We start from the raw sequence: 20240 nt of genomic DNA, 5'->3' as shown, positions 1-20240 counted from the left end.
AAGAGCGGGAAACCGCGCATAGATACATTTTGAGAAAGAGCGGGAAACAGCGCGCAGTGATACATCTGTAATGGTAGCAGGGATTGTCTGCACCAAAAACCATTGTTGGCGGCGAGACCGCACTTTTGTAGCATTGAGCGTTGGAAGCGAGCAGTTGCGAGTAAGATGTGAGACGAGGCAGTCGTAGCTAGCGAGACATGAGAGGAGGTCGCTGTAAGCGAGGTATGAATTAACACTTTGAAAGAAGCGGTGTGCTCGCCAGCCACTCGCTATATGTAGCGCAATGCTAGTTTTTAAAAATTTTTGTAAAGAACTATGCCCCTTGTAATTGTTCGTCAAGATCGTTCTCAGAATATAGTTATGTAATTTTGATGGAAAATTAGGTATGTAGCGCAACGCTACTTTTTAAGAATTTTTGTAAAGAACTATGCCCCTTGTAATTGTTTGTCAAGATCGTTCTCAGAATATAGTTATGTAATTTTGATGGAAAATTAGGTATGTAGCACAACGCTACTTTTTAAGAATTTTTGTAAAGAACTATACCCCTTGTAATTGTTTGTCAAGATCGTTCTCAGAATATAGTTAACTTCTACCAGATTAAATGCATTAAGAATTTTCTATCCCAAAATCATTCACGTAAATGCTTTACGGAATTTATTGTTATCTTAAAAGAAAAGTCTAAACTGAGCTTCAGCTTTTATCAAATCTAAATTAACTTCAACTTAAAGAATTCCAGTCACAAAGTATTATGAAACTCCACCAGCAGCTTATAATTATGTTAAAGAGAAGTAAGTATATTCATTCCACAGTTTGCTGTAGCAGTCAGATGGCGATCCAGTATAAATAATTAAAGGTAAGAATCAGTCTTAATAATTTCAGGTAACGACTGAGGGCCACGGCGACAACACATTTTATGTTTCGTCGTAATAATCAGCAGGTAGTCTTGACAGAGCAGCAGTTAAAAGATTTTAAGAGACGCAGCGTTCAGTCAGCAAGCAAACGTTCATCCAATATTAGACGGGAAGGTTTCAAGAGGCTATAAACATTGCTCACCACCTGTGAAAAGACTAAAGTATATTTTCTATTGGCGCAGTTCAATGCATCAGTGTGTAATAATTTTCATTCTAGGACGCCTCATTGTAAAAGTCGTGATCTCACCTCTCTGTTTGTAAAGATATGTGAGCAGGTGCTAGAAATAGCAAGTTCTAAATTTATATTACTGGCATCATTGAGAAAACATCGTGTGTTACTAGAGAAATTTACATATTATTTTGTTATAAGTATTACTACAAATTGGAAGGAGTGTTGCAGAAGAAGACACCAAAAGGTTCTGTGTAATTTTTGTTACCTACACCAGAAAATCACTGTGGTGACATGTCAGTTTACGCGATTTCATATGACGAAAGTAACTTCCAGTTTGTTAAAACGCAGGGTACAGTGTTTCTTTGTTTAACGAAAGTGTGATCACACCACTGTAGCTTGTTTCAACATAAAGTGTAATGTTTTAATAATGAAACAAAGCACATTTACATACAGAATGATCAGATATTGTAACATAATAAGATAGTGATGATTACTAGTTACACTACTAATAAAAGCGTCACCACAGTAGCTAAGTATCTTCAATACCTGCAGAGTTTTTGTTCATAAGTGTATCATGTTTACTATAGAGGTGTTTTGTGCCGATGAAAGTAATCATTTTCCCACTGATTAACTCAGTACATATACGGTGTCGAAGTTGATTATTAGCAGCGTAATATGGCCATCGAAAAGTGTTGCCCGTTAATATTGTGCTCTCCTCTTCAGTACTTTTAAATAACTTGAGTTTGTAGTTTCCTTTAATTAAAATTCTAATTGTTTGGTAAGCTACAAGCTCTGCATTCTGGAGAGAAATCAGTAAAGAGAATGCTGACTACTTACTACACACGAGTGTCCACTCCCAGCATTATATACGAGTCTAATCGCTGCTCATTCTCAATTACAAGCGAATATGCACCCATATTAGGATAAATTTGTGCGAGGCATCGCTTCCTTCGCTGCTTGGAGATACTATAAGATACTTTTGTTGCGAACTACACAAGCATAATTGCTACTGATTCAACTCTGAAATTGAATTACACAGCCAAGTTGCGTCAGCAATTAAGGCAGTAATTGTAGGAAATCTCGGAAATTTTTTCTACGAGCGTGATATCGTTTGAACGTTATCGTGCATCCAGTGGAGTGCACCCTCAACAATTGTCAGAGGTTTCTTGCTCACACATGTACAAGATATAACCTTATAAAATCAGATGGTCGTTTTGAAAATAAGAACTTTTCAGTTTAATGACTACATTAAAATTTACCTCAGTCTACTAACAAAATTATTTGAGCCACAGATGTGCAGACAGTGTGGAAAGTTTGCGGCAAAGACCACAACACAGTTAAGAAAGTGTAGCTGGACAGCTGAAGCCTACGCACGCGTGTACCTCACTCATCTTTTAAGCTTCACTAGTGACACGGCAAACGGTTATGTTAACAGGTTATATCAATAAGACCAATAATCCAACAAGTATAGACGCTAAAAGTGAAAAGTTTCTCACTAGAGTACCGAAAAATAAACGGTGGCATAAAAAATGGATCAACCAATGTGAAACAATATCGATCAAGCACTGTCACGAGGAAATCTCATGAAACAAAAAAGACTTAAAAATGTAGCGTGATAGACGTCACTTACTATTATACTTACAACACAAATACAGTCACCTGATAATGTGTTCAGCAATATTACCTAAAAATAAAATTACCTTTTGATTCCTCCGTGTTTTTCCATAGTAGTGAAGCCCTGGGACTACTTGTAGCTATATTTACTCTGCAGTGAAATGCTATGTAGTAAAGAGACAACAACAAGAACGCTCGAAGTGGTCAGGTCGCAGACAGAAGTTAAAAAAAATGGTGCAAATGGCTCTGAGCACTATTGGACTTAACATCTACGGTCATCAGTCCCCTAGAACTTAGAACTACTTAAACCTAACTAACCTAAGGACATCACACAACACCCAGCCAACAAGAGGCAGAGAAAATCCCTGACCCAGTCGGGAATCGAACCCGGGATTCCGACGGTGGGAAGCGAGAACGCTACCGCACAACCACGAGATGCGGGCGAAGCTAAGTGAGGTGGCCGCTCCTTTGGAACATCAGGATGGACTAGCCCAACTCTTACTACTAGACTGAACTTCTGTGCCGTTTACACGTTATTTTGAGGGAGTTCTACTTTCATTTATTTGCAGAATACAGTCTTTTAAAATCGGATGAACATTTGTGAGACACGCTTTATACGAGTACCTGCCATGGGACGTCTAAAATGACGGTAACTGGCCACAAGCATCTTCCCCAAGGCACAAAGTCCATTTCGACCTGACTGCTCTCTCGACGATGTGAATTTCATTCTTCAACACTCCAAGAAAAAAATCGATAACACTGTTGCCTTTGTACGTCTCAATGTATCCTCAGCGTATTAATTCATGCACTTAATTTCGGGAGTGCAGGCGCATAGACTCGGAAAGCTACAGTACAGCTAATAACGATCGATTACCCAGCATGGATTAACCATGTAGCCACAGATTCAATTTTTATGTGTACTCTTCATGGAGGTAGAAGTGGTACTCTTTGCCGCCGAGCAACGTCTCTGGCGCTTTTTTTCCTATGGCTTAAACTGACAGAAAAAGTACTGTCGAGAAACTGTAGAGAAGGCCAGAATACAGAATTTGGTATTCCGAAATGCGTTCCCTTCTTTCACCGGTGTGAACGTCGATATGGCAGATATTGAGATAACCGATCGTGGAATAGAAAAGAAACTACACTCTCGTAAGAAATGGAAAGGCATGTGGACCAGATGAGATACCTGTAAGATTCTACATAGATTATGTGTAAGAATTCATGTCCCTTCTAGCAGCAATTTGTTATAGATCGGTGCAGCAACGAAGACTACCTAGCGACTAGAAAAAAAGCGTAGGTTATTCCCGTTTACAAGAAGGGCTGCAGGATAGAAGCACACCATTACAGACATATATCGTCAATCTGTTGTAGAGATAGGAACATGTTTTATGCTCAATAATTATGACGTTTATGGAGAATGAAAATCTCTGTAAAAATCAGCTTCAGAAAGGCATTTGCCGTTTAGTCAAAAACATACGACCTTATCGAGTAACGGACCAGATTTGCCACTAGATCCAAGACTTTCTTGCAGATGGAACTCACCTCTTCACTCTTTACGGAATAAAATCGACAAATATGAAGATAATTTCCGGAGTACCGCGAGGAATGCGACAGGACCATTATTGTTCACAATGTATGTAAATGATCTATAGTCTGTTTAAAATTACTTGATTGTTGACGTCTGCAACTTAGCCTTGCAGCGAAACCACATCGGCTACCACACGGTTATAGGCGACACGCAAACACGGCGGATCACTTCATGCGGTTCATGTAACTCGGAGCGATGGTGGAAGCTGCTGGGATCAGGTATGCTGGGAAGACGAGATGCTCTGCCGACAGTTAATTTTAAATGACCAAAGTTTGACTTTCGGCAGAAACTCGTGTTTTATAGCCATGAATGTACACTCGTAACCTAACCTAACCAAAACTTCTTGATGTGCAGTGTATCCGAGAAAACAGCGGTCAGGAACATGCGGCACAACTATTAATCGCATCCGCTTTGCTCACGGCAATTAAAGCTGACCTGTAAGAGCAAACTCGACATAGAAAAAATTCAGTTTCAGAGCTAAAAGCGAACTACATCTCGCTTTAGCTATGCGAGCTGACGCGATACCGACCGATGACCAGTCTTGGTTGGAACTCGTTTACAGGTTACAGGCGACACAGGCAGATGCCAAACGGGAAAAGAATGACACAAAGACAAATAAGACCAAAGAAAAAAGTCAGAACGATGAAGAAAGTGATGTGACAAAAGATTAAAAATCGCATAGCAACCAGTTAATTGAAAATATACTATTAATCAGTCATTTTCATAAAGAAATGAAACTAAAAATGAAATGTTGTCAGCTATCAGGATTCGAACCCACGACCTATTCTACGAGGGTCACTCCAAAAGAAATACACACTATTTTTTTAAACACAGTTTTTATTCTGCATGTGTGAAAGTTTTACAGTGTGTAGATACATCCTTCCCGTTTTTTTTCAAATTTAGTTCCACCTGTTCCCGCGAGAGGCGCCATCACAGCATGCATTCAAGATGGCTGCTACACTTGACGTTCCCGGCAACGTGCTGTCATAGAATTCCTATGCTGTGAAAACGAGACAGTGGGAAACATCCACAAGAGGTTGAAAAAGATGTATGGAGATGCTGCTGTCGATCGCAGTTCAGTTAGTCGGTGTGCAAGTAGGTTACGTGATGAAAGAGGGCACGGCAATATTGAGGATTGTCCTCGCAGTGGCACGCCTCGTACTGCACATACTCCAGGCATTGCGCAGAGAGTTAACGAATTAGTGACTTGACAGACGCATCACAGTGGACAAATTGTCACGCTACGTTGGGATAGGGAAGGAAGTGTTTGCAGAATACTGAAGGTGTTGGCGTTAGAAAAGGTTTGTGACAGGTGGGTTTCCAGTATGTTGACAGTGGCTCACAAAGAAACAAGAAAAACAGTATGCAGCAAACTTTTGGAACAGTACAGGAATGGTGGAGATGAATTTCTTGGAAGAATTGTGACAGGTGATGAAACATGACTCCATCATTTTTCATCAGAGACGAAGAGGCAATCAATGGAGTGGCATCATGCAAATTTACCCAAGAAAAAAAATTCAAAACCACACCTTCTGCTGGAAAAGTTATGGCTACGGTGTTTCTCGATTCCGAAGGGCTATTGCTTGTGGACATCATGCCAAGTGGAACCACCATTAGTTCTGATGCATATGTGACGACACTGAAGAAACTTCAAGCTCGAGTGAATCGTATTCGACCACATCGGCAAAAGTAGGATGTTTTGCTGTTGCACGACAATGGACGGCCACATGTCAGTGCAACAACTATGGAAGCGATCACAAAACTCGGATGGACAACATTGAAACACCCGCCTTACATTCCTGACCTGACTCCATGTGAGTATCATCTCTTTGGGAAACTGAAAGACTATCTTCGTGAAACAAGGTTCGAAGATGATGACTCCCTTGTGTACGCTGCCAAACAGTGGCTCCAACAGGTTGGTCCAGAATTTTATCGTGCGCGCATACAGGCGCTGGTTCCAAGATGGCGTAAGGAAGTTGAGAGGGATGGAAATTATGTGGAGAAATGAAAATATTGTTCCTAAAGGATGTATCTAACACTGTAAACCTTTCAAACATGTAGAATAAAAGATGGATTTAAAAAAAAATAGTATCATTTCTTTTGGAGTGACCCTCGTATTTACAAAGTTCAGTTTTTATACTGACCTACGAGACCCTTTCAGACCTCACGCACCAGTTGCAACGATCATTTGCTGCCTTCAAAACGTTCGGTTTCACGCCATGTTGTATGAAGTTTACCCACTATAAGCTGCTCTCTGTAATGATAATAACTGAATATTTGAAGTCGAATCACATCTTGTGCGAAAGAATCCAGTAGTCTTTGGATAGTGGCGCATACGAAATGTGCGTTATTTCGTTGCCATCGTTTAATGTGCGTTGTTTTGGTTGTGTTTATCATGATTGATGAAATTCGAAGTAGAAGGCCCAGACAGAGGATTCGGGATCTCAGATCGATTCCATATTCCTAGATTTCCAAAAGGCTTTTAATACCGTTCCTTACATGCGACTATTAATCAAATTGCGTGCATATAGAGTATCGTCTCAATTGTGTGACTGGTTTCATGATTTCCTCTCAGAGAGGTCACAGTTCGTAATGATAGTCGGTAAATCATCTAGTAGAACAGAAGTGATATCTCGCTTTTCACAAGGTACTGTCATAGGCCCTCTGCTGCTCCTGATTTACATAAATGATCTAGGTGATAATCTGAGCAGACCCCTTAGATTGTTTACAGATGACGCTGTAATTTACCTTCTAGTAAAACCAGCAGACGATCAATTCCAGTTACAAAATTATCTAGAGAGAATTTCTGTATGGTGTGAAAAGTGGCAATTGGCAATAAACGAAAAAAAGTGCGAGGTCAATCACGTGGCTACTAAAAGAAATCCGATAAATTTTGGGTATACGATAAATCACACAAATCTAAGGACAGTCAATTCGACTAAATACCTAGGGATTAAAATTACGAGCAACTTAAATTGGAAAGACCACATAGATAATATTGTAGGGAAGGCGAAACAAAGACTGCGCTTTGTTGGCATAACACTTAGAAGATGTGACAAACCCACTAAAGAGACAGTCTACATTACACTTGTCCGTCCTCTACTGGAATATTGCTGCGCTGTGTGGGATCATTACCAGGTAGGATTACGAAGGACATCGAAAAAGTGCAAAGAAGGGCAGCTCGTTTCGTGTTATCGCGCTGTAGGAGTGACAGTGTCACTGATATGATACGCGAGTTGGGGTGGCAGTTACTGAAACAAAGGCGGTTTTCTTTGGGGCGATATCTATTTACGAAATTTCAATCACCATCTTTCTCTTCCGAATGCGAAAATATTTTGTTGACACCCACCTACGTAGGGCAAAAGATCATCATTATAAAATAAGAGAAATCGGAGCTCGAACGGAAATATTTAGGTGCTCCTTTTTCCCACGCGCCATTCTAGAGTGGAATGGTAGAGAAGTAGTACGAAAATGGTTCGATGAACGCTCTGCCAACACTTAAGTGTCAATTGCAGAGTAACCATGTAGACGTAGACAAAAGGAAAAAAATTCCAGACAAGGGCCTGGAAGTGAACTGACCGTTTGTTGTGGCAGTTTCGCAACGGCGAACAGTTCGGGCATGGCGCTCAGCGTTCTTATTGGAGGAAGACACCTCCGGCGCATGGATTGTTAACCTTCAAGTAATTTTAATCAAACTATAGTAGAAAGCGTTGGATATTTTTTAAGATTGTTCGCAGATGTAACGAAGTAGCAGCGCCAGAAGGCAGTATCGACTTGCAGAATGATCTACGGAGGATTGATGAATGGTGTAGGCTCTGGCGGTTGACGTTGAGTGTAAATAAATGTAACATATTGCGCTTACGAAGGAAAAGAACCTCAGTTCTGGACAACTACATTATTGATGATAAATTTCCGGATACACTATCTACCACAGAATATCTAGGAGTAATTTTCCGGGCGGGAAGTCGTGCCGATCCCAGTACGAATCCGCCCGATGGATTAGTGTCGAGGTCCGGTGTGCCGGCCAGTCTGTGGATGGCCTGAGTTTCACTATGTCGGCTATTGCTGCGCAAACACTTTCTCCACGTATGCGTACACCTTAATTTCTCTACCACGCAAACATTGGAGTTACACTCGTCTGTTGTGAGACGTTCCAGGGGCTTTCACTGGGGGCCGAACTGAACAATAACCATGCGTTTGGTGTGTGGTGGCTTTGCGTGAGTGGACTACTGTAGTCTGTTGTGGGGTTGTAAACCCCTGAGGGCTACGGCGGGGGACGTAGCCTCTCTGTCGTTTATAGGTCCCCAGTTCCATACAATACAATACAATACAAAACTATCCAAGTCGACCTTAAGTGAAATGACCACGTAAGATTGATAGTAGGAAAAGCAGATGCCAGACTGAGATTCATAGCAGAATCTTACGGAAATGTAACTGGTCCATGATGGAAGTGGGTTATAAGTCGCTTATTTCGCCTATTCTTGAGTATTGTTTATCAATCTGAAACCCTTACTAGGTAGGACTGATAGAACAGATAGATAAGATCCAACGACGAGCGATGCGTTTCGTCACGGGATCTTTTAGTTGGAGAGAGACAGTTACAGAGATGCTCAATAAGCTCCAGTGGTGGACATTATAAGAGAGGCGTTGTTCATCACGGAGAGCTTTACTACTGAAATTTCGTGAGAGCACTTTCCAGGAACTGTTGAACAGAATTTTACTTCCTCCCACATACATCTCACATAATGACCACGAAGACAAAATTAGAGAAATTAGAGATAATACAGAGGCTTACCAACAACCACTCTTCCCACGCGTCTTTCACGAATGAAACAGGGTATGTAGAATTATTAGCCAGTGATCCCAGAAGTATCCTTCGCCATATACCCATAGGCTTATAGAGTATGATGTGGAAGTAGATATAGTGCAGTTTCAGTCCAGGCTAACTCTGAAGATGGCTGGAAGCTATACGGCCGAAATGCTAGCGGCACCCCCATCTAGCAGGAGTCATCATCTAGCTGGCTCTGCATCTTCTCAACGTAGTCCTGGTGGGATTGAGCATCAGCAGCTTTGTCTCTGTCAGCAGGTAAGACAACAGACTCGGGATACACTCTCAGGTAGCGAACAGACACACTCTCTCTGCTGGTAATGTTCAACTTTGTAGGCTTTGTTGTTGTCAGAGCTCGGCAGGTTTCAGCTGCTTCAAGCGGTAGTCACTATGTCCACGACAATAGTGAATGGGAAGGGGGGGGGGGGAGTAGGAACAGAAAGAAGTTGAGCCGTGCACGGCTCGTGTTCATGCCATTTTTTGTTTGTCATCTTCTATTACGGTAATGACAGCACTAACTTCCTGCCTCGCTTACCTGTGAGCGGCAGCAGCAGCGCGTATCGATAAGTGGACTGTAACACGATCTCTGGAGCGACAGATAGTATTTCTGGGTCGTCGTGTGTCTGGCAGTCAGTTCAAGACGGACCAGTAGTGCAGTCGGGGACGGAGCCCCAGTGAGGTCGGCACAGCCTGTACCAGCGGGCACGATCGTTAGTTGGTCGTTCTTCTCATGAACGACATGTATTTGGGTCGGTTCCTTCCTGTGCAGAGACGCCGGCTGTGTTACCTCTACATGTTTGGGTCGGAGCCAGTGTCTCTGGGACTTCGTCCGTGCGAAGGAAGGAAGTCAGTGAGTGGGAGACGCACCAGCAGTGCAGTCGCGACGGAGCAGCAGCCGCGTACGGACCGACAGTTCAGTCGGTCGGTTGGTGTGGAGCAGCAAGCAAGCCCCTATTGCGCAGAGTCGGGCTGGAGCCGCCGGCGGAGTGCACGCGGGTTTGCAGTGTGAGGTGGTGCTCGCAAGTGCTACGAAGTTCGTCGCCCGCCGATCCTGGACATGAAAGTCGAATCTTCACTTAACTTGCTATCGATCCTCAACTGTTTACATTTCTTTGTTTGATCCTGGTTGTCGCTTATGTGACATTCCGGCGATCAACAATGTGTGCATTTAAGTCCGTTAAGATTCCAGCCATCTTCCTGTGTAAATTAATTTATTCCCTGTTACTGAAGTTCACTAGCGGCATCTTCTGCCTTGTGGACGTTGATGTTCTGCATACGTGCCCTGGTCGTTGACGTTCATTTAGGCAGTGTATTTTCCTCGTCGCGCTGTTGCTGTCCAGGGCGTCGTGTAGTTCGACAGTTGAGGTTTTGTTAGTCGTTGTGGGAGCCAATATTCTGTGTGTCGTTGTACTGAAATCTTGTGGTCGTTTTGCTGGTTGGCTGGAACCAAACCGATTTGGTTGATTGCTCGGTCAACTGTCTGTTGGTTGGGTTGCCTCCAGATTAAGATGTCGTTGGACAGGCTGCCTGTATTGCCCAAACGGACGTTAGTGTTACAATTCCAGGCCGACTCGTGGAACTTCTGAGCGCCGTTCCGTATCTGTTACATAGTAACTTCCCTGTCTGAGTTTTAGTTATTTGGTTGATGTGTGGCGTTCAGCCGAGTTTTATATATCCTGAATTAATATTCTTGTCTTGCCCTTAAGGCATGAGATTGTTGTTCTTATAGGGGCTTTCAGCCGAATCTTACATTAAATCTTGTAAGGCCTTAAGCCGTTAAATTATTGTGTTGATGTGTGGCCTTCAGCCGAGTTTTAATATCTCTGAAATTGTTCTTATCTTGCCCTTAAGGCATACGATTGTGATGTTTTGTATGGGGCCTTCAGCCGAATTTGCTTCAATTCTTTTAAGATAAAGCCTTCTGCCGTTGCATTGAAACACTTCTTATTGCTTAATATGCGGCCCCCAGACTAGTTCCATTAAAATTAAAGTGCTAAGGCCTTCAGCTTGTTTAGATTGAAGATTTAGAAAATATTTTTGGCTGACACCTCCAGAAGAACCTTCTATGTCAATTTCTTACATAGGCGTTTGGTGATGGATTTTGAGTGTGGCCTTCAGCTGATCTCAATCACGGAGGTCGATTAAAGTTTTGAGTGTTTTGCATTCTTGTGTAATCTTATGAGTGGGCAAATAAAGTTTGTATGTTGAGTGCAATTGACAGCAACCTAATTTTGGCCCCTTTCCACAACCTAACCCGCTCTAGCCTGCTAGCACAGGCGTATCAGAAGTCCCTTCTCCAGTCCTGATACCACACCGTGGCTCAGTTCCTTGTAAGTCAGATTGACGACCGTCTTCATAGGACCTGCGCTGGTAGTTTGTCAGAGAGACGTGAGAGTTTTGAATTACAAATTCATGTGACATTCCTATGAGCGGAATCCGCTTCCACTCACGTAACACTATAAATCGAGTTCCAGGTCCAGTCGTAAGTGTAGTCTAAATAGTTCTGAGAGTTGTATTCAAGGCTCCGCGGGTAAAGTCCACCCTCTCACGTACCAAGGCAGGCCCGCTTTTTAATTCTCCTGGATGCTGCAGAATCGATATGATACGCAACCTTACCAAAGATCGGCACGATGTGATGGACATGACATATCTTCCGAAATGCAAGAGCAACTAGCAAACGACATATTTGGTGGCACATCTTGTGGAATTTCTTCACGCTGCGATACATCTCCTCCCTATAAAAGTACATGATGTGATTCTCCTCGTGTATTTGTTGATCGGACAGTACACGGGTGTACTGCCGGTTCACAGTGCTCAACGATTACAATGTGTCGGAGGTGAGACCTATCGTCATCGTCAGGTGGACTGACTGAACTCCTGAGGGCGCACTTGAAGCAATTGAAGAAGTATGTCACTAAACCTGCCCTGGTCTGACAAGAACTAAGCCTACGAAGTCGAACATTACCGGCAAAGGGAGCAGCTTTTCGGGACCTGAAAGAGTACCTATCATTGTTGTATTACCAGCTGACAGTGCTAACGCTACTGCTGTTCTTTCCCACCAGAGCTACATTGAGAAGGGGCAGAGCCTGCTAGATGACGACTCCTACAGGAAGATCAACGCTGATTCTACAAGGAACGTGGAGAACAAGACTAGGGCTCTTCTGAATAACGCGGATTTACCCGAGGGATCGCCATAAAACTTTTACCTCGCCACTTTATGAAGTGTACAGAGATAGGATGTCGTTGTGCCCCACTGTCAACAACATTGGGTAACCTACATTTTTGTTGGCAAAACACGTGATGGAAATATTAAGCCCTCATGCAGGTAAATACACGCATTATATCCGCAGTTCTGTGGATTTTGTAAAACGTCTCGACAATGTCAGGGTGGAGGACTCCGATATCCTGGTGAGTTTTGACGTCGTTTCGTTATTTATCAGGGTGCCGCTTCGAGAGCCACTAGAGCTTATTGGTCAGAAATTCTACGAGAAGACCACCGACCTTTTCAGGCATGTCCTGACCCTCACATATCTTCTGTTTATGGAGAATACTATAAAAAAACGGGCAGAACCGCAATGGGAGCCCACTTTTGCCTGTAGTCGCGAATTTGTAAATGGAGCACTCCGAGGGGGAAGCACTAGCACCACCCAAATCGAAACCGACGTGTTTTTTCCGTCATGTGAATGACATGTTCGTCATGCGGCCCCATGGAAGCTAAAAATTCCTTTACTTTCTTACACATATGAACTACAGGCATCCCCACATCAAATTCACTATGGAGACCGAAGTATCAGTAAGATTACGATTCATGGACGCCATGGTCAAGAGAATTTCTAATGGCACCCTGGGCCACGGTATGTACCGGAAGAAAACGCACACTGACCTGTATTTGCATGCACACAGGTGCCACCACCAGTCGCAGAGAACGAATCGAGCCAAATACACGTCGTCGATGGGACGACCGACCAAACGACCAGCGGTCGTCCCCGCTGGTGCTGGCTTGCCGACCTCGCTGGGGCTCCGTCGCCGACTACACTGCTGGTCTGTGTCGAACTGATTTACTTCCTTCGGACGGACGACGTCCCGGAGACACTGGCTCCGACCCAACCATGTAGAGGTAACACCACAACAGACGTCTATGCACAGGAAGGAACCGACCTAAATACACGTCGTCGATGAGACGACCGACCGAACAACCAGCCAACGGTCGTCTCCGCTGGTACTGGCTGTGCCGACCTCGCTCCGGCTCCGCCCCGACGACTGCACTGCTGGTCCGTCTCGAACTGACTGCCAGACACACGACGACCTGGAAATACTATCAGTCGCTCCAGAGATGGTACGACAGTGCACTTATCGATACTCACTGCTGCTGCCGCTCACAGGTAAGTATTGCAGGAAGTTAGTGACGCCAATAAATGGAATAAGAAAACGAGGCGGTAGTACCGTAATGGAAGATAACAAACAATAAATGGCATAAACACGAGCTGTGCACGGCTCAACTTCTTTATGCTCCTACCCCCCCCCCCCCTTTCCCATTCACTCTGGTCGTGGACATATTGACTACCGCCTAAAGCAACTGAATAAGAAGAAGTACGTTGTGAACCTGTGGAGCTCTGACAACAACAAAGCCTACAAAGTCAACATTACCAGCAGAGAGAGGATGTCTATTCGCTACCTGAGAGACTATCCCGCGTCTGCTGTCTTACCTGCTGATAGAGACAAGGCTGCTGTTGTTCAATCCCACCAGGCCTACGTTGAGAAGATGCAGAGCCAGCTAGATGATGACTCCTCCTACAGGAAGACTTGCTACATGACGACTCCTACGGGAAAATCAACGCTGGCCCGACAGAGAAGGTGGAAACAAGACTATGGCTCTTCTCAAGAAAACGGATTTACCAGTGGAGAGCGCTAAAAAACTGTTACCTCAATGAGCTATACCGCCAAAATTTTATGGAGTCCAAGTCCATTATCAGCAACATTATCGAACCTACATATTTGGTGGCAAAATAGCTGACGGAAATGATAAACCGTTATCGGCGTTAACATACTCATCGTATCAGTAATTCTGTGGATCATGTAAAACGCCTCGTCATCGACAGGATGAAAGACTCCGATATCCTGGTGAGTTTTGACGACGTTTCATTATTCACCAGGCCGACGCTTCGAGAGCCACAACAGCTCATTGGTCAACATTTTGACGAGAAGACAACAGACCTTTTCAGGCATGTCCTGGCCTCCACGTATTTTCTTTTTAATAGAGAATACTATGAATTAACGGACAGAGTCGCAATGGAATCGCACTCTTGCCTGTGGTCGCAAATTTGTATATGGCGTACTTAGAGGAGGAAGCCTTTGCATCATCCATATGGAAACCGACGTGTTTTTTTTCCGTTACGTGGATGAGACGTTCGTCATCCGGCCACTTGTAAAATATAAACTCCTTGACGTCCTTACACATTTGAACTTCATGCATCCCAACATCAAATTCACTGTGGAGACCTGGACGTCACGATAAAGAGAGGAGCTAATCGCACTCTAGGCCACGGTGTGTATCGGAAGAAAACGCACACTGACCTGTATTTGCATGCACACAGCTGCCACTACCATTCTCAGACGAATGGGGCACTAAAAACACTAGTACACAGGACGCGCACAATTACAGACGCACGGAGTCTGTCTCAGGAACTGAAACACCTCGGAACTGTATTCTGAAAATACGGGTACCCAGAATGGCAGATTATGTGCGCACTCCGCCCCACCATAGCAGTACAACCTGTGGAGACCGCAGAAGTCGCGGTAGAAGAGGTAGCCACCGATTTCATACCATACACTGGCATACTATTGGGGGAAACGGGACGCATATCGAAGAAGCACTAAGTAAAAACTGTCTTTTAGCCTCCCAATAAATCGCGATAGTTATTGAGAAGCGCCAAAGCTGATCTCGGTTTGCGGAATTTCCGCGGTCAGCAGACTCCATGTTAGTGTGATAAGACACACACTGGGCAGACAGTTCGCATCATCAAAGATCGTTACTGAGAATACCATAAGTACATTTGACTGATGTATCCGAACAAGTCAACCGTCGCAGATCACTGTTTGTCCGAGAATCATGCGATGGAGTACGAACGCACCAGAATCTTGGCACAGACTTCCAAATAGATGAACAGCGTCGTTAAGAGAGGCCATAGAAATTCGCACTACGGACGATCTCATCAACTGACATTGCGGCTATAATCACAAAACGGCTTGGTAAGCAGCATTGAATTTTGTTAAGAAGGCTCTCAGGAAACAGAGCGATCTGGCGAACAGGGTGAACGGGGCACCTACATTGATGGTACCACAGACGTCGACGCTAGACACGGGGCGCCGATCGCGGTGGCAACGGCGTCAGCAGGAGCTCAATTCGGCAGCGCAACTGATGTCGCCATGTCTGATCGCCGAAAGATTGTGCCCGTTGGATACTGCGAACCGGCAGTACACCCGTGAAGTGTTCGACCAACAAATACTTGTACATCGGGAGAAATAGAAGAATCACAAATTGTTAGACGTCTATGTCATTACAGAACGTGGAAGTCGCAGGCTTACCAACTCTCTAACCCTGGATAGACGGAAATCTCCGGGAGGATTACTATCGTTGTCACAAGGTCGGGGACGTGCTGCAGTAATTTGAGGAGGGTGATATTGAACTCAGCCTGATGTCTCGGCCAGCAAATTCGGCTGATCTGAGCCCGATTGAACTCTCTCGTACATTATCGGCCTCCTCCTGTGCGCCACAATTTACTGGCCCGTGATTCAAGGAGAAATGTGTGACTTATGTGTACGGACCTAGTGCCACATGGACCTACCTTGGACTTGTCGAATCTACGTCATGCAGAGTATCTGCTGTATTGCGTCCAAACCCAACATGCTAATAAGCAGATAGTAATACTGGTTTGGCTGATCAGCGTATGTAGATTTGACAGCTGTACGGCGCCACTGCTTCGCCTCTGGACTACCATGGCGCGAAGTTTAGTCAGACATGCAGAAGCGAACACCTCTCCATTAACATAACCAGTCCTCGTAAAGCCCCACATTCCACCTACAAACAATGTTACCACACACACACACACAAATGTCACACAAACTACCAATAAATATGACAAGCACTGCAACAAAGCTTTGTAAAGCTGCCGGTGCCTTACATAAATGTAGCTGAGGGAGTACGCCAAGTGACTTGTAATGTACCATTACAGTTCATACATGCATACATAAAATACAGACCTAGTGGACGACACTGGAAACTCCTTGAGACTGTCCACGGAAGTTGCTGTTGTATACAGAGAGACAGCAGCGCTAGAAATCTGCACAAAAACGCAGGAAGACCTAGAAAGGATCAACGCTAGATCCACAACTTGCATGCTGAAATGAATAGATGTAAAGTATTTAAAACAAGTGAGCGCAAATACTCGTTTTTATTTGCTTACACGATTGATGAACAATCACTGAAAACTGACACTCTTATTAAATAGCTGCGAGTATGCGTATAGAGCCATTTAGAGTGCAACGTCCACTTAGAGCTAATCCTAAGAAAGGTACACACCAGATTGAGATTGCAAGAATCCTCAATTAGTGTAGTCCACACACGAAGGTACACGAGCTCTGTTTTCTTCGTAACATAATTCCTATACCAAACTGTTAATCTTGTGTCGTAAATACTGAATCTGTTCACTTCACTTGGAGTTCAGATGTCACATGATGATCGATCTTATGGCTATTTGGAGCAATATGGATCAACTGAACTCACTACAAATTCTACCATGTCCCATCCTTGGCGGGGAGATGACAGTCAGAAAAGGCAGTAAAATCTCCTGGACCTCTTCCTTAAAGACAGTTTCTTTCGCTCATTAACCACGGCAAGGAAAAGCTGTTCGCTAACCGTATGTTGATTTTAATGGCGCAGTGCTTTACAAGGAATGGTTCTGTTGTAGGTCGTATAACCTCTACTTCCTGTGACCTTTAAAATGAGTTACCCAGTCCCAAGTGGACGGAGCAAGTTGGCAACTTTCACATTAATAAATCGGACCACAGGCCAAACAAGCCATACGTTGCAGAAAAAAATCCCAGTATTTGGCTCGTTTTTAGCAGAAAGAATCACTGAGTACATTATTTTATATCTATAAAGTTTATTTATCAGTATTCATATAAATTGTGTAATGGCTATAACGCTTTCAACTGACAAGTTGTTAATGATAGTCCATAAGCACTTCTCAGTCTTTTGCGTCATTCCATGCTAGGACTCAATATTTCCTGCTAGAGACTTCTAGAAATAGCCTCATTGTGGAAGAAGTGTTAATGGTCTGTTGAAATTGACAAGTCAGTTGAAACCGCTTTAGTCATCAAATAATTAATGGTGCATTGTCTGAAATAAACTTTATATTTCGATTTTTAGTCTAGCAATTGCTCACTAACTCTCCAAAGCAGATGTTTGGTATCTGCAATAACTTAATGCGAATCATAGCTCCAAACATTTTTACTTATTTTCTTCATCCTTTAAGTAACGGATTTACCGGAACAAAATAATCAGATTTCTCGTGGACTACTGACGGCATTCGACGATTATTCGATTCAGTATGAATTTCACGGTAGTACAAGAACCACAATAATCAACGAAATCTGCAGAACTGAGTAATGACATAAAGTTTTTACACCAAATGGAAAATTAGCTAATTCGTCGTTTGCTCCAACTACACTACACATGTAAAAGCATATTGAACTGGATAACCGACAATTGAGGTACTGATGAGAACGCACAGAGACTAGCAACGACGATATAGAGTGACGAACTGACAGCAGCAGAACGACGCAGCAGGATTGGCTGAGGAAAAGAAGGCATGCCTACCGACGTCTTTTATCGCCTCGTATGATCACAGCCGCTACCTTCGCTCTGGCAGATTAACGCGTTTTAGCAAGAGATAAGGGGCCGTAAGGCAGGTCCAGTGACTGTGCAAAATACCGCGCCTCACATAAACTGCCGGAAGAGGTAAACACCGACATCTTTAGAAATTACACACTAGATTTAGCGAACAAAGCAGCTCTTGTAGCCCTAACAAGAAGAGCTTTTACTTACATTCGCATTAAACCTCCAGCTCATCAAACATGCATCTCGTGACACAATGACGGACAGTAAATAAGACGATGCGCGGGTCACACCCACGCCCATCAGAACAATTGCCTTGAGCCTTTAATTGGCAATGCGTGCCAAAGTCTCACTCTAAGGAAACATTGCGGTTAGATTAACCAGAGGTGCAGAGTATAAAACGGAAGACGCACAAGCAGACGGGAACGCTAAACATGTGGTCATCTGTGTTCTTGCTTCTGCTTCTGGCAGCCAATGTCCTGGGTCGCCCGGGAATATCTGGAGCTGCAGAACCTGCCAATAAATTCCCTGACGACTTCATCTTCGCAGCTGCCACCGCGTCTTACCAGGTGGAAGGGGCCTGGAATGAGGGCGGTAAGACTTCCTTTACTCCGAAATCTGAAACATTACGCACTGCCAGTGATTAACATTAAACTTTCTTTTATATATTAAATGATAGAAATGCAATGGAAGATCATTCTCCTCTGAGATTAGTGAGAGCAATAGCAGTTCTTAGTCAAACCTTTTTACTGTCTGAACAATGCTAAATTCGTAAATAGGAAATATCGGTTTAGATTAATTTCTTCGTGAGGAGAGCCGTGAATTCTAAAACTGCAGATAACTGGTGACAATACTAGCATGTCTAGCTGTAATGTTTTTCATATAAAAATTGTTATTTTTTAACTTGTACAACAACTGAGGTAATTTGTTGTTGATACATACATCAGATATTATTTTAAAATAGGCGTTTTTGAGGTTGAACCTGGGCGAAGCCGAAGTCTTCCACATCTGTCGGGGCAAATTTGTGATAACAAGATGTACATTATAGTGTTACCACTATGTGTTTTTCATTCGAACGCGAGTGCGATATATAGTCAGTGAGTTATAAGAGTAGGCTGAGGCAGCCATTTTATGAGTCGGTCGGAACCAAAAGAGTGGACTTTTTTAGAATAAAAATCTGCACCGATTTTCAGAATAATGAATAAAGCCGACAAAACATGATAAATACAAATATAATTTACTTATGATACAAACAGCAGGAAGGAAAAATACAGTTTAACATCCAGCACAAGTTCAGTTTAGACAGTATGACGAAGGAAATCGGGTGTACCCTTTTCAAATGAACTATACAGGCATTCGCCTTAGCTGATTCATGAAAATCACGAAAAACTGGCATCTCAGTGGCTGAGTGGGGATTTGAATCGTCCGCCGGAAAACGAATTCAATTTGCTAACCGTTGGGCCATGTCACTTGGTGTACTTGTAATACAGGTGGAGAAGAAAACTACAGTCGATGTTCTGAATGGCACTTACACTACCTGATCAAAATTGTGCGTACAACCCTATGTAATGAGGAACTGACCACTAGATGTCACCAGAAAGGACCTGCCTGTATACAAGGAGGCGGCGAGTATCGTGTTCTCGGCAGAGAAGGGGTACCAGCAGAATGTTGTCGGTCAGTGGAATTCAGTGACTTCGGACATGGACTAGTCACCGGCTGTCACCTTGTAAGTAGGCTGTTTAAGTTTTTATACTGGTAACGCCACTTAGCGCTCTGTATGAAAATCACTGACTGTGCTGTGTGCAGTCTGTGGCTGGTTTGCGTTGTTGTTGGCTATTGCAGTATTGGGCAGCAGTGGTGGTTGTGGGGAGAGAGATGGCGGAATTTTGAGAGCGGACGATCCGGACGTGTGTCATTAAGAACGAGTAAATTTATAAGACAGGATGTCATGAACTGATATATATATATATATATATATATATATATATATATATATATATATATATATATATATGAACAACATTAAGGTAAATACATTGTTTGTTCTCTCTCAAAATCGTTCTTTTGCTAACTATGCCTATCAGTTGTTAGTGCCTTCAGTAGTTTGAATCTACTATTTAGCTGACATTAGTGGCGCTCGCTGTATTGCAGCAGTTCGAGTAACGAAGATTTTTGTGAGGTAAGTGATTTGTGAAACGTATAGGTTAGTGTCAGTTAGGGCCATTCTTTTGTAG

At 43.3% G+C, this 20240-nt stretch overlaps 1 protein-coding gene across 1 annotated transcript in view; it reads left to right on the top strand.

The window, feature by feature from the left end:
• Positions 1-20240, top strand: part of LOC126281216 (myrosinase 1-like) — a 188669-nt gene that overhangs the window by 146270 nt on the left and 22159 nt on the right. Inside the window, exon 2 of the mRNA XM_049979964.1 lies at positions 18576-18600. Within this exon, the coding sequence (XP_049835921.1) occupies positions 18576-18600 (25 nt within the window). The remainder of the gene's footprint in view (positions 1-18575; positions 18601-20240) is intronic.

The sequence above is a fragment of the Schistocerca gregaria genome, chromosome 7 (genome assembly GCF_023897955.1).
Source record: "Schistocerca gregaria isolate iqSchGreg1 chromosome 7, iqSchGreg1.2, whole genome shotgun sequence".
Lineage (NCBI taxonomy): Eukaryota > Metazoa > Arthropoda > Insecta > Orthoptera > Acrididae > Schistocerca > Schistocerca gregaria.
This window is presented reverse-complemented; position numbering and strand designations above follow the sequence as displayed.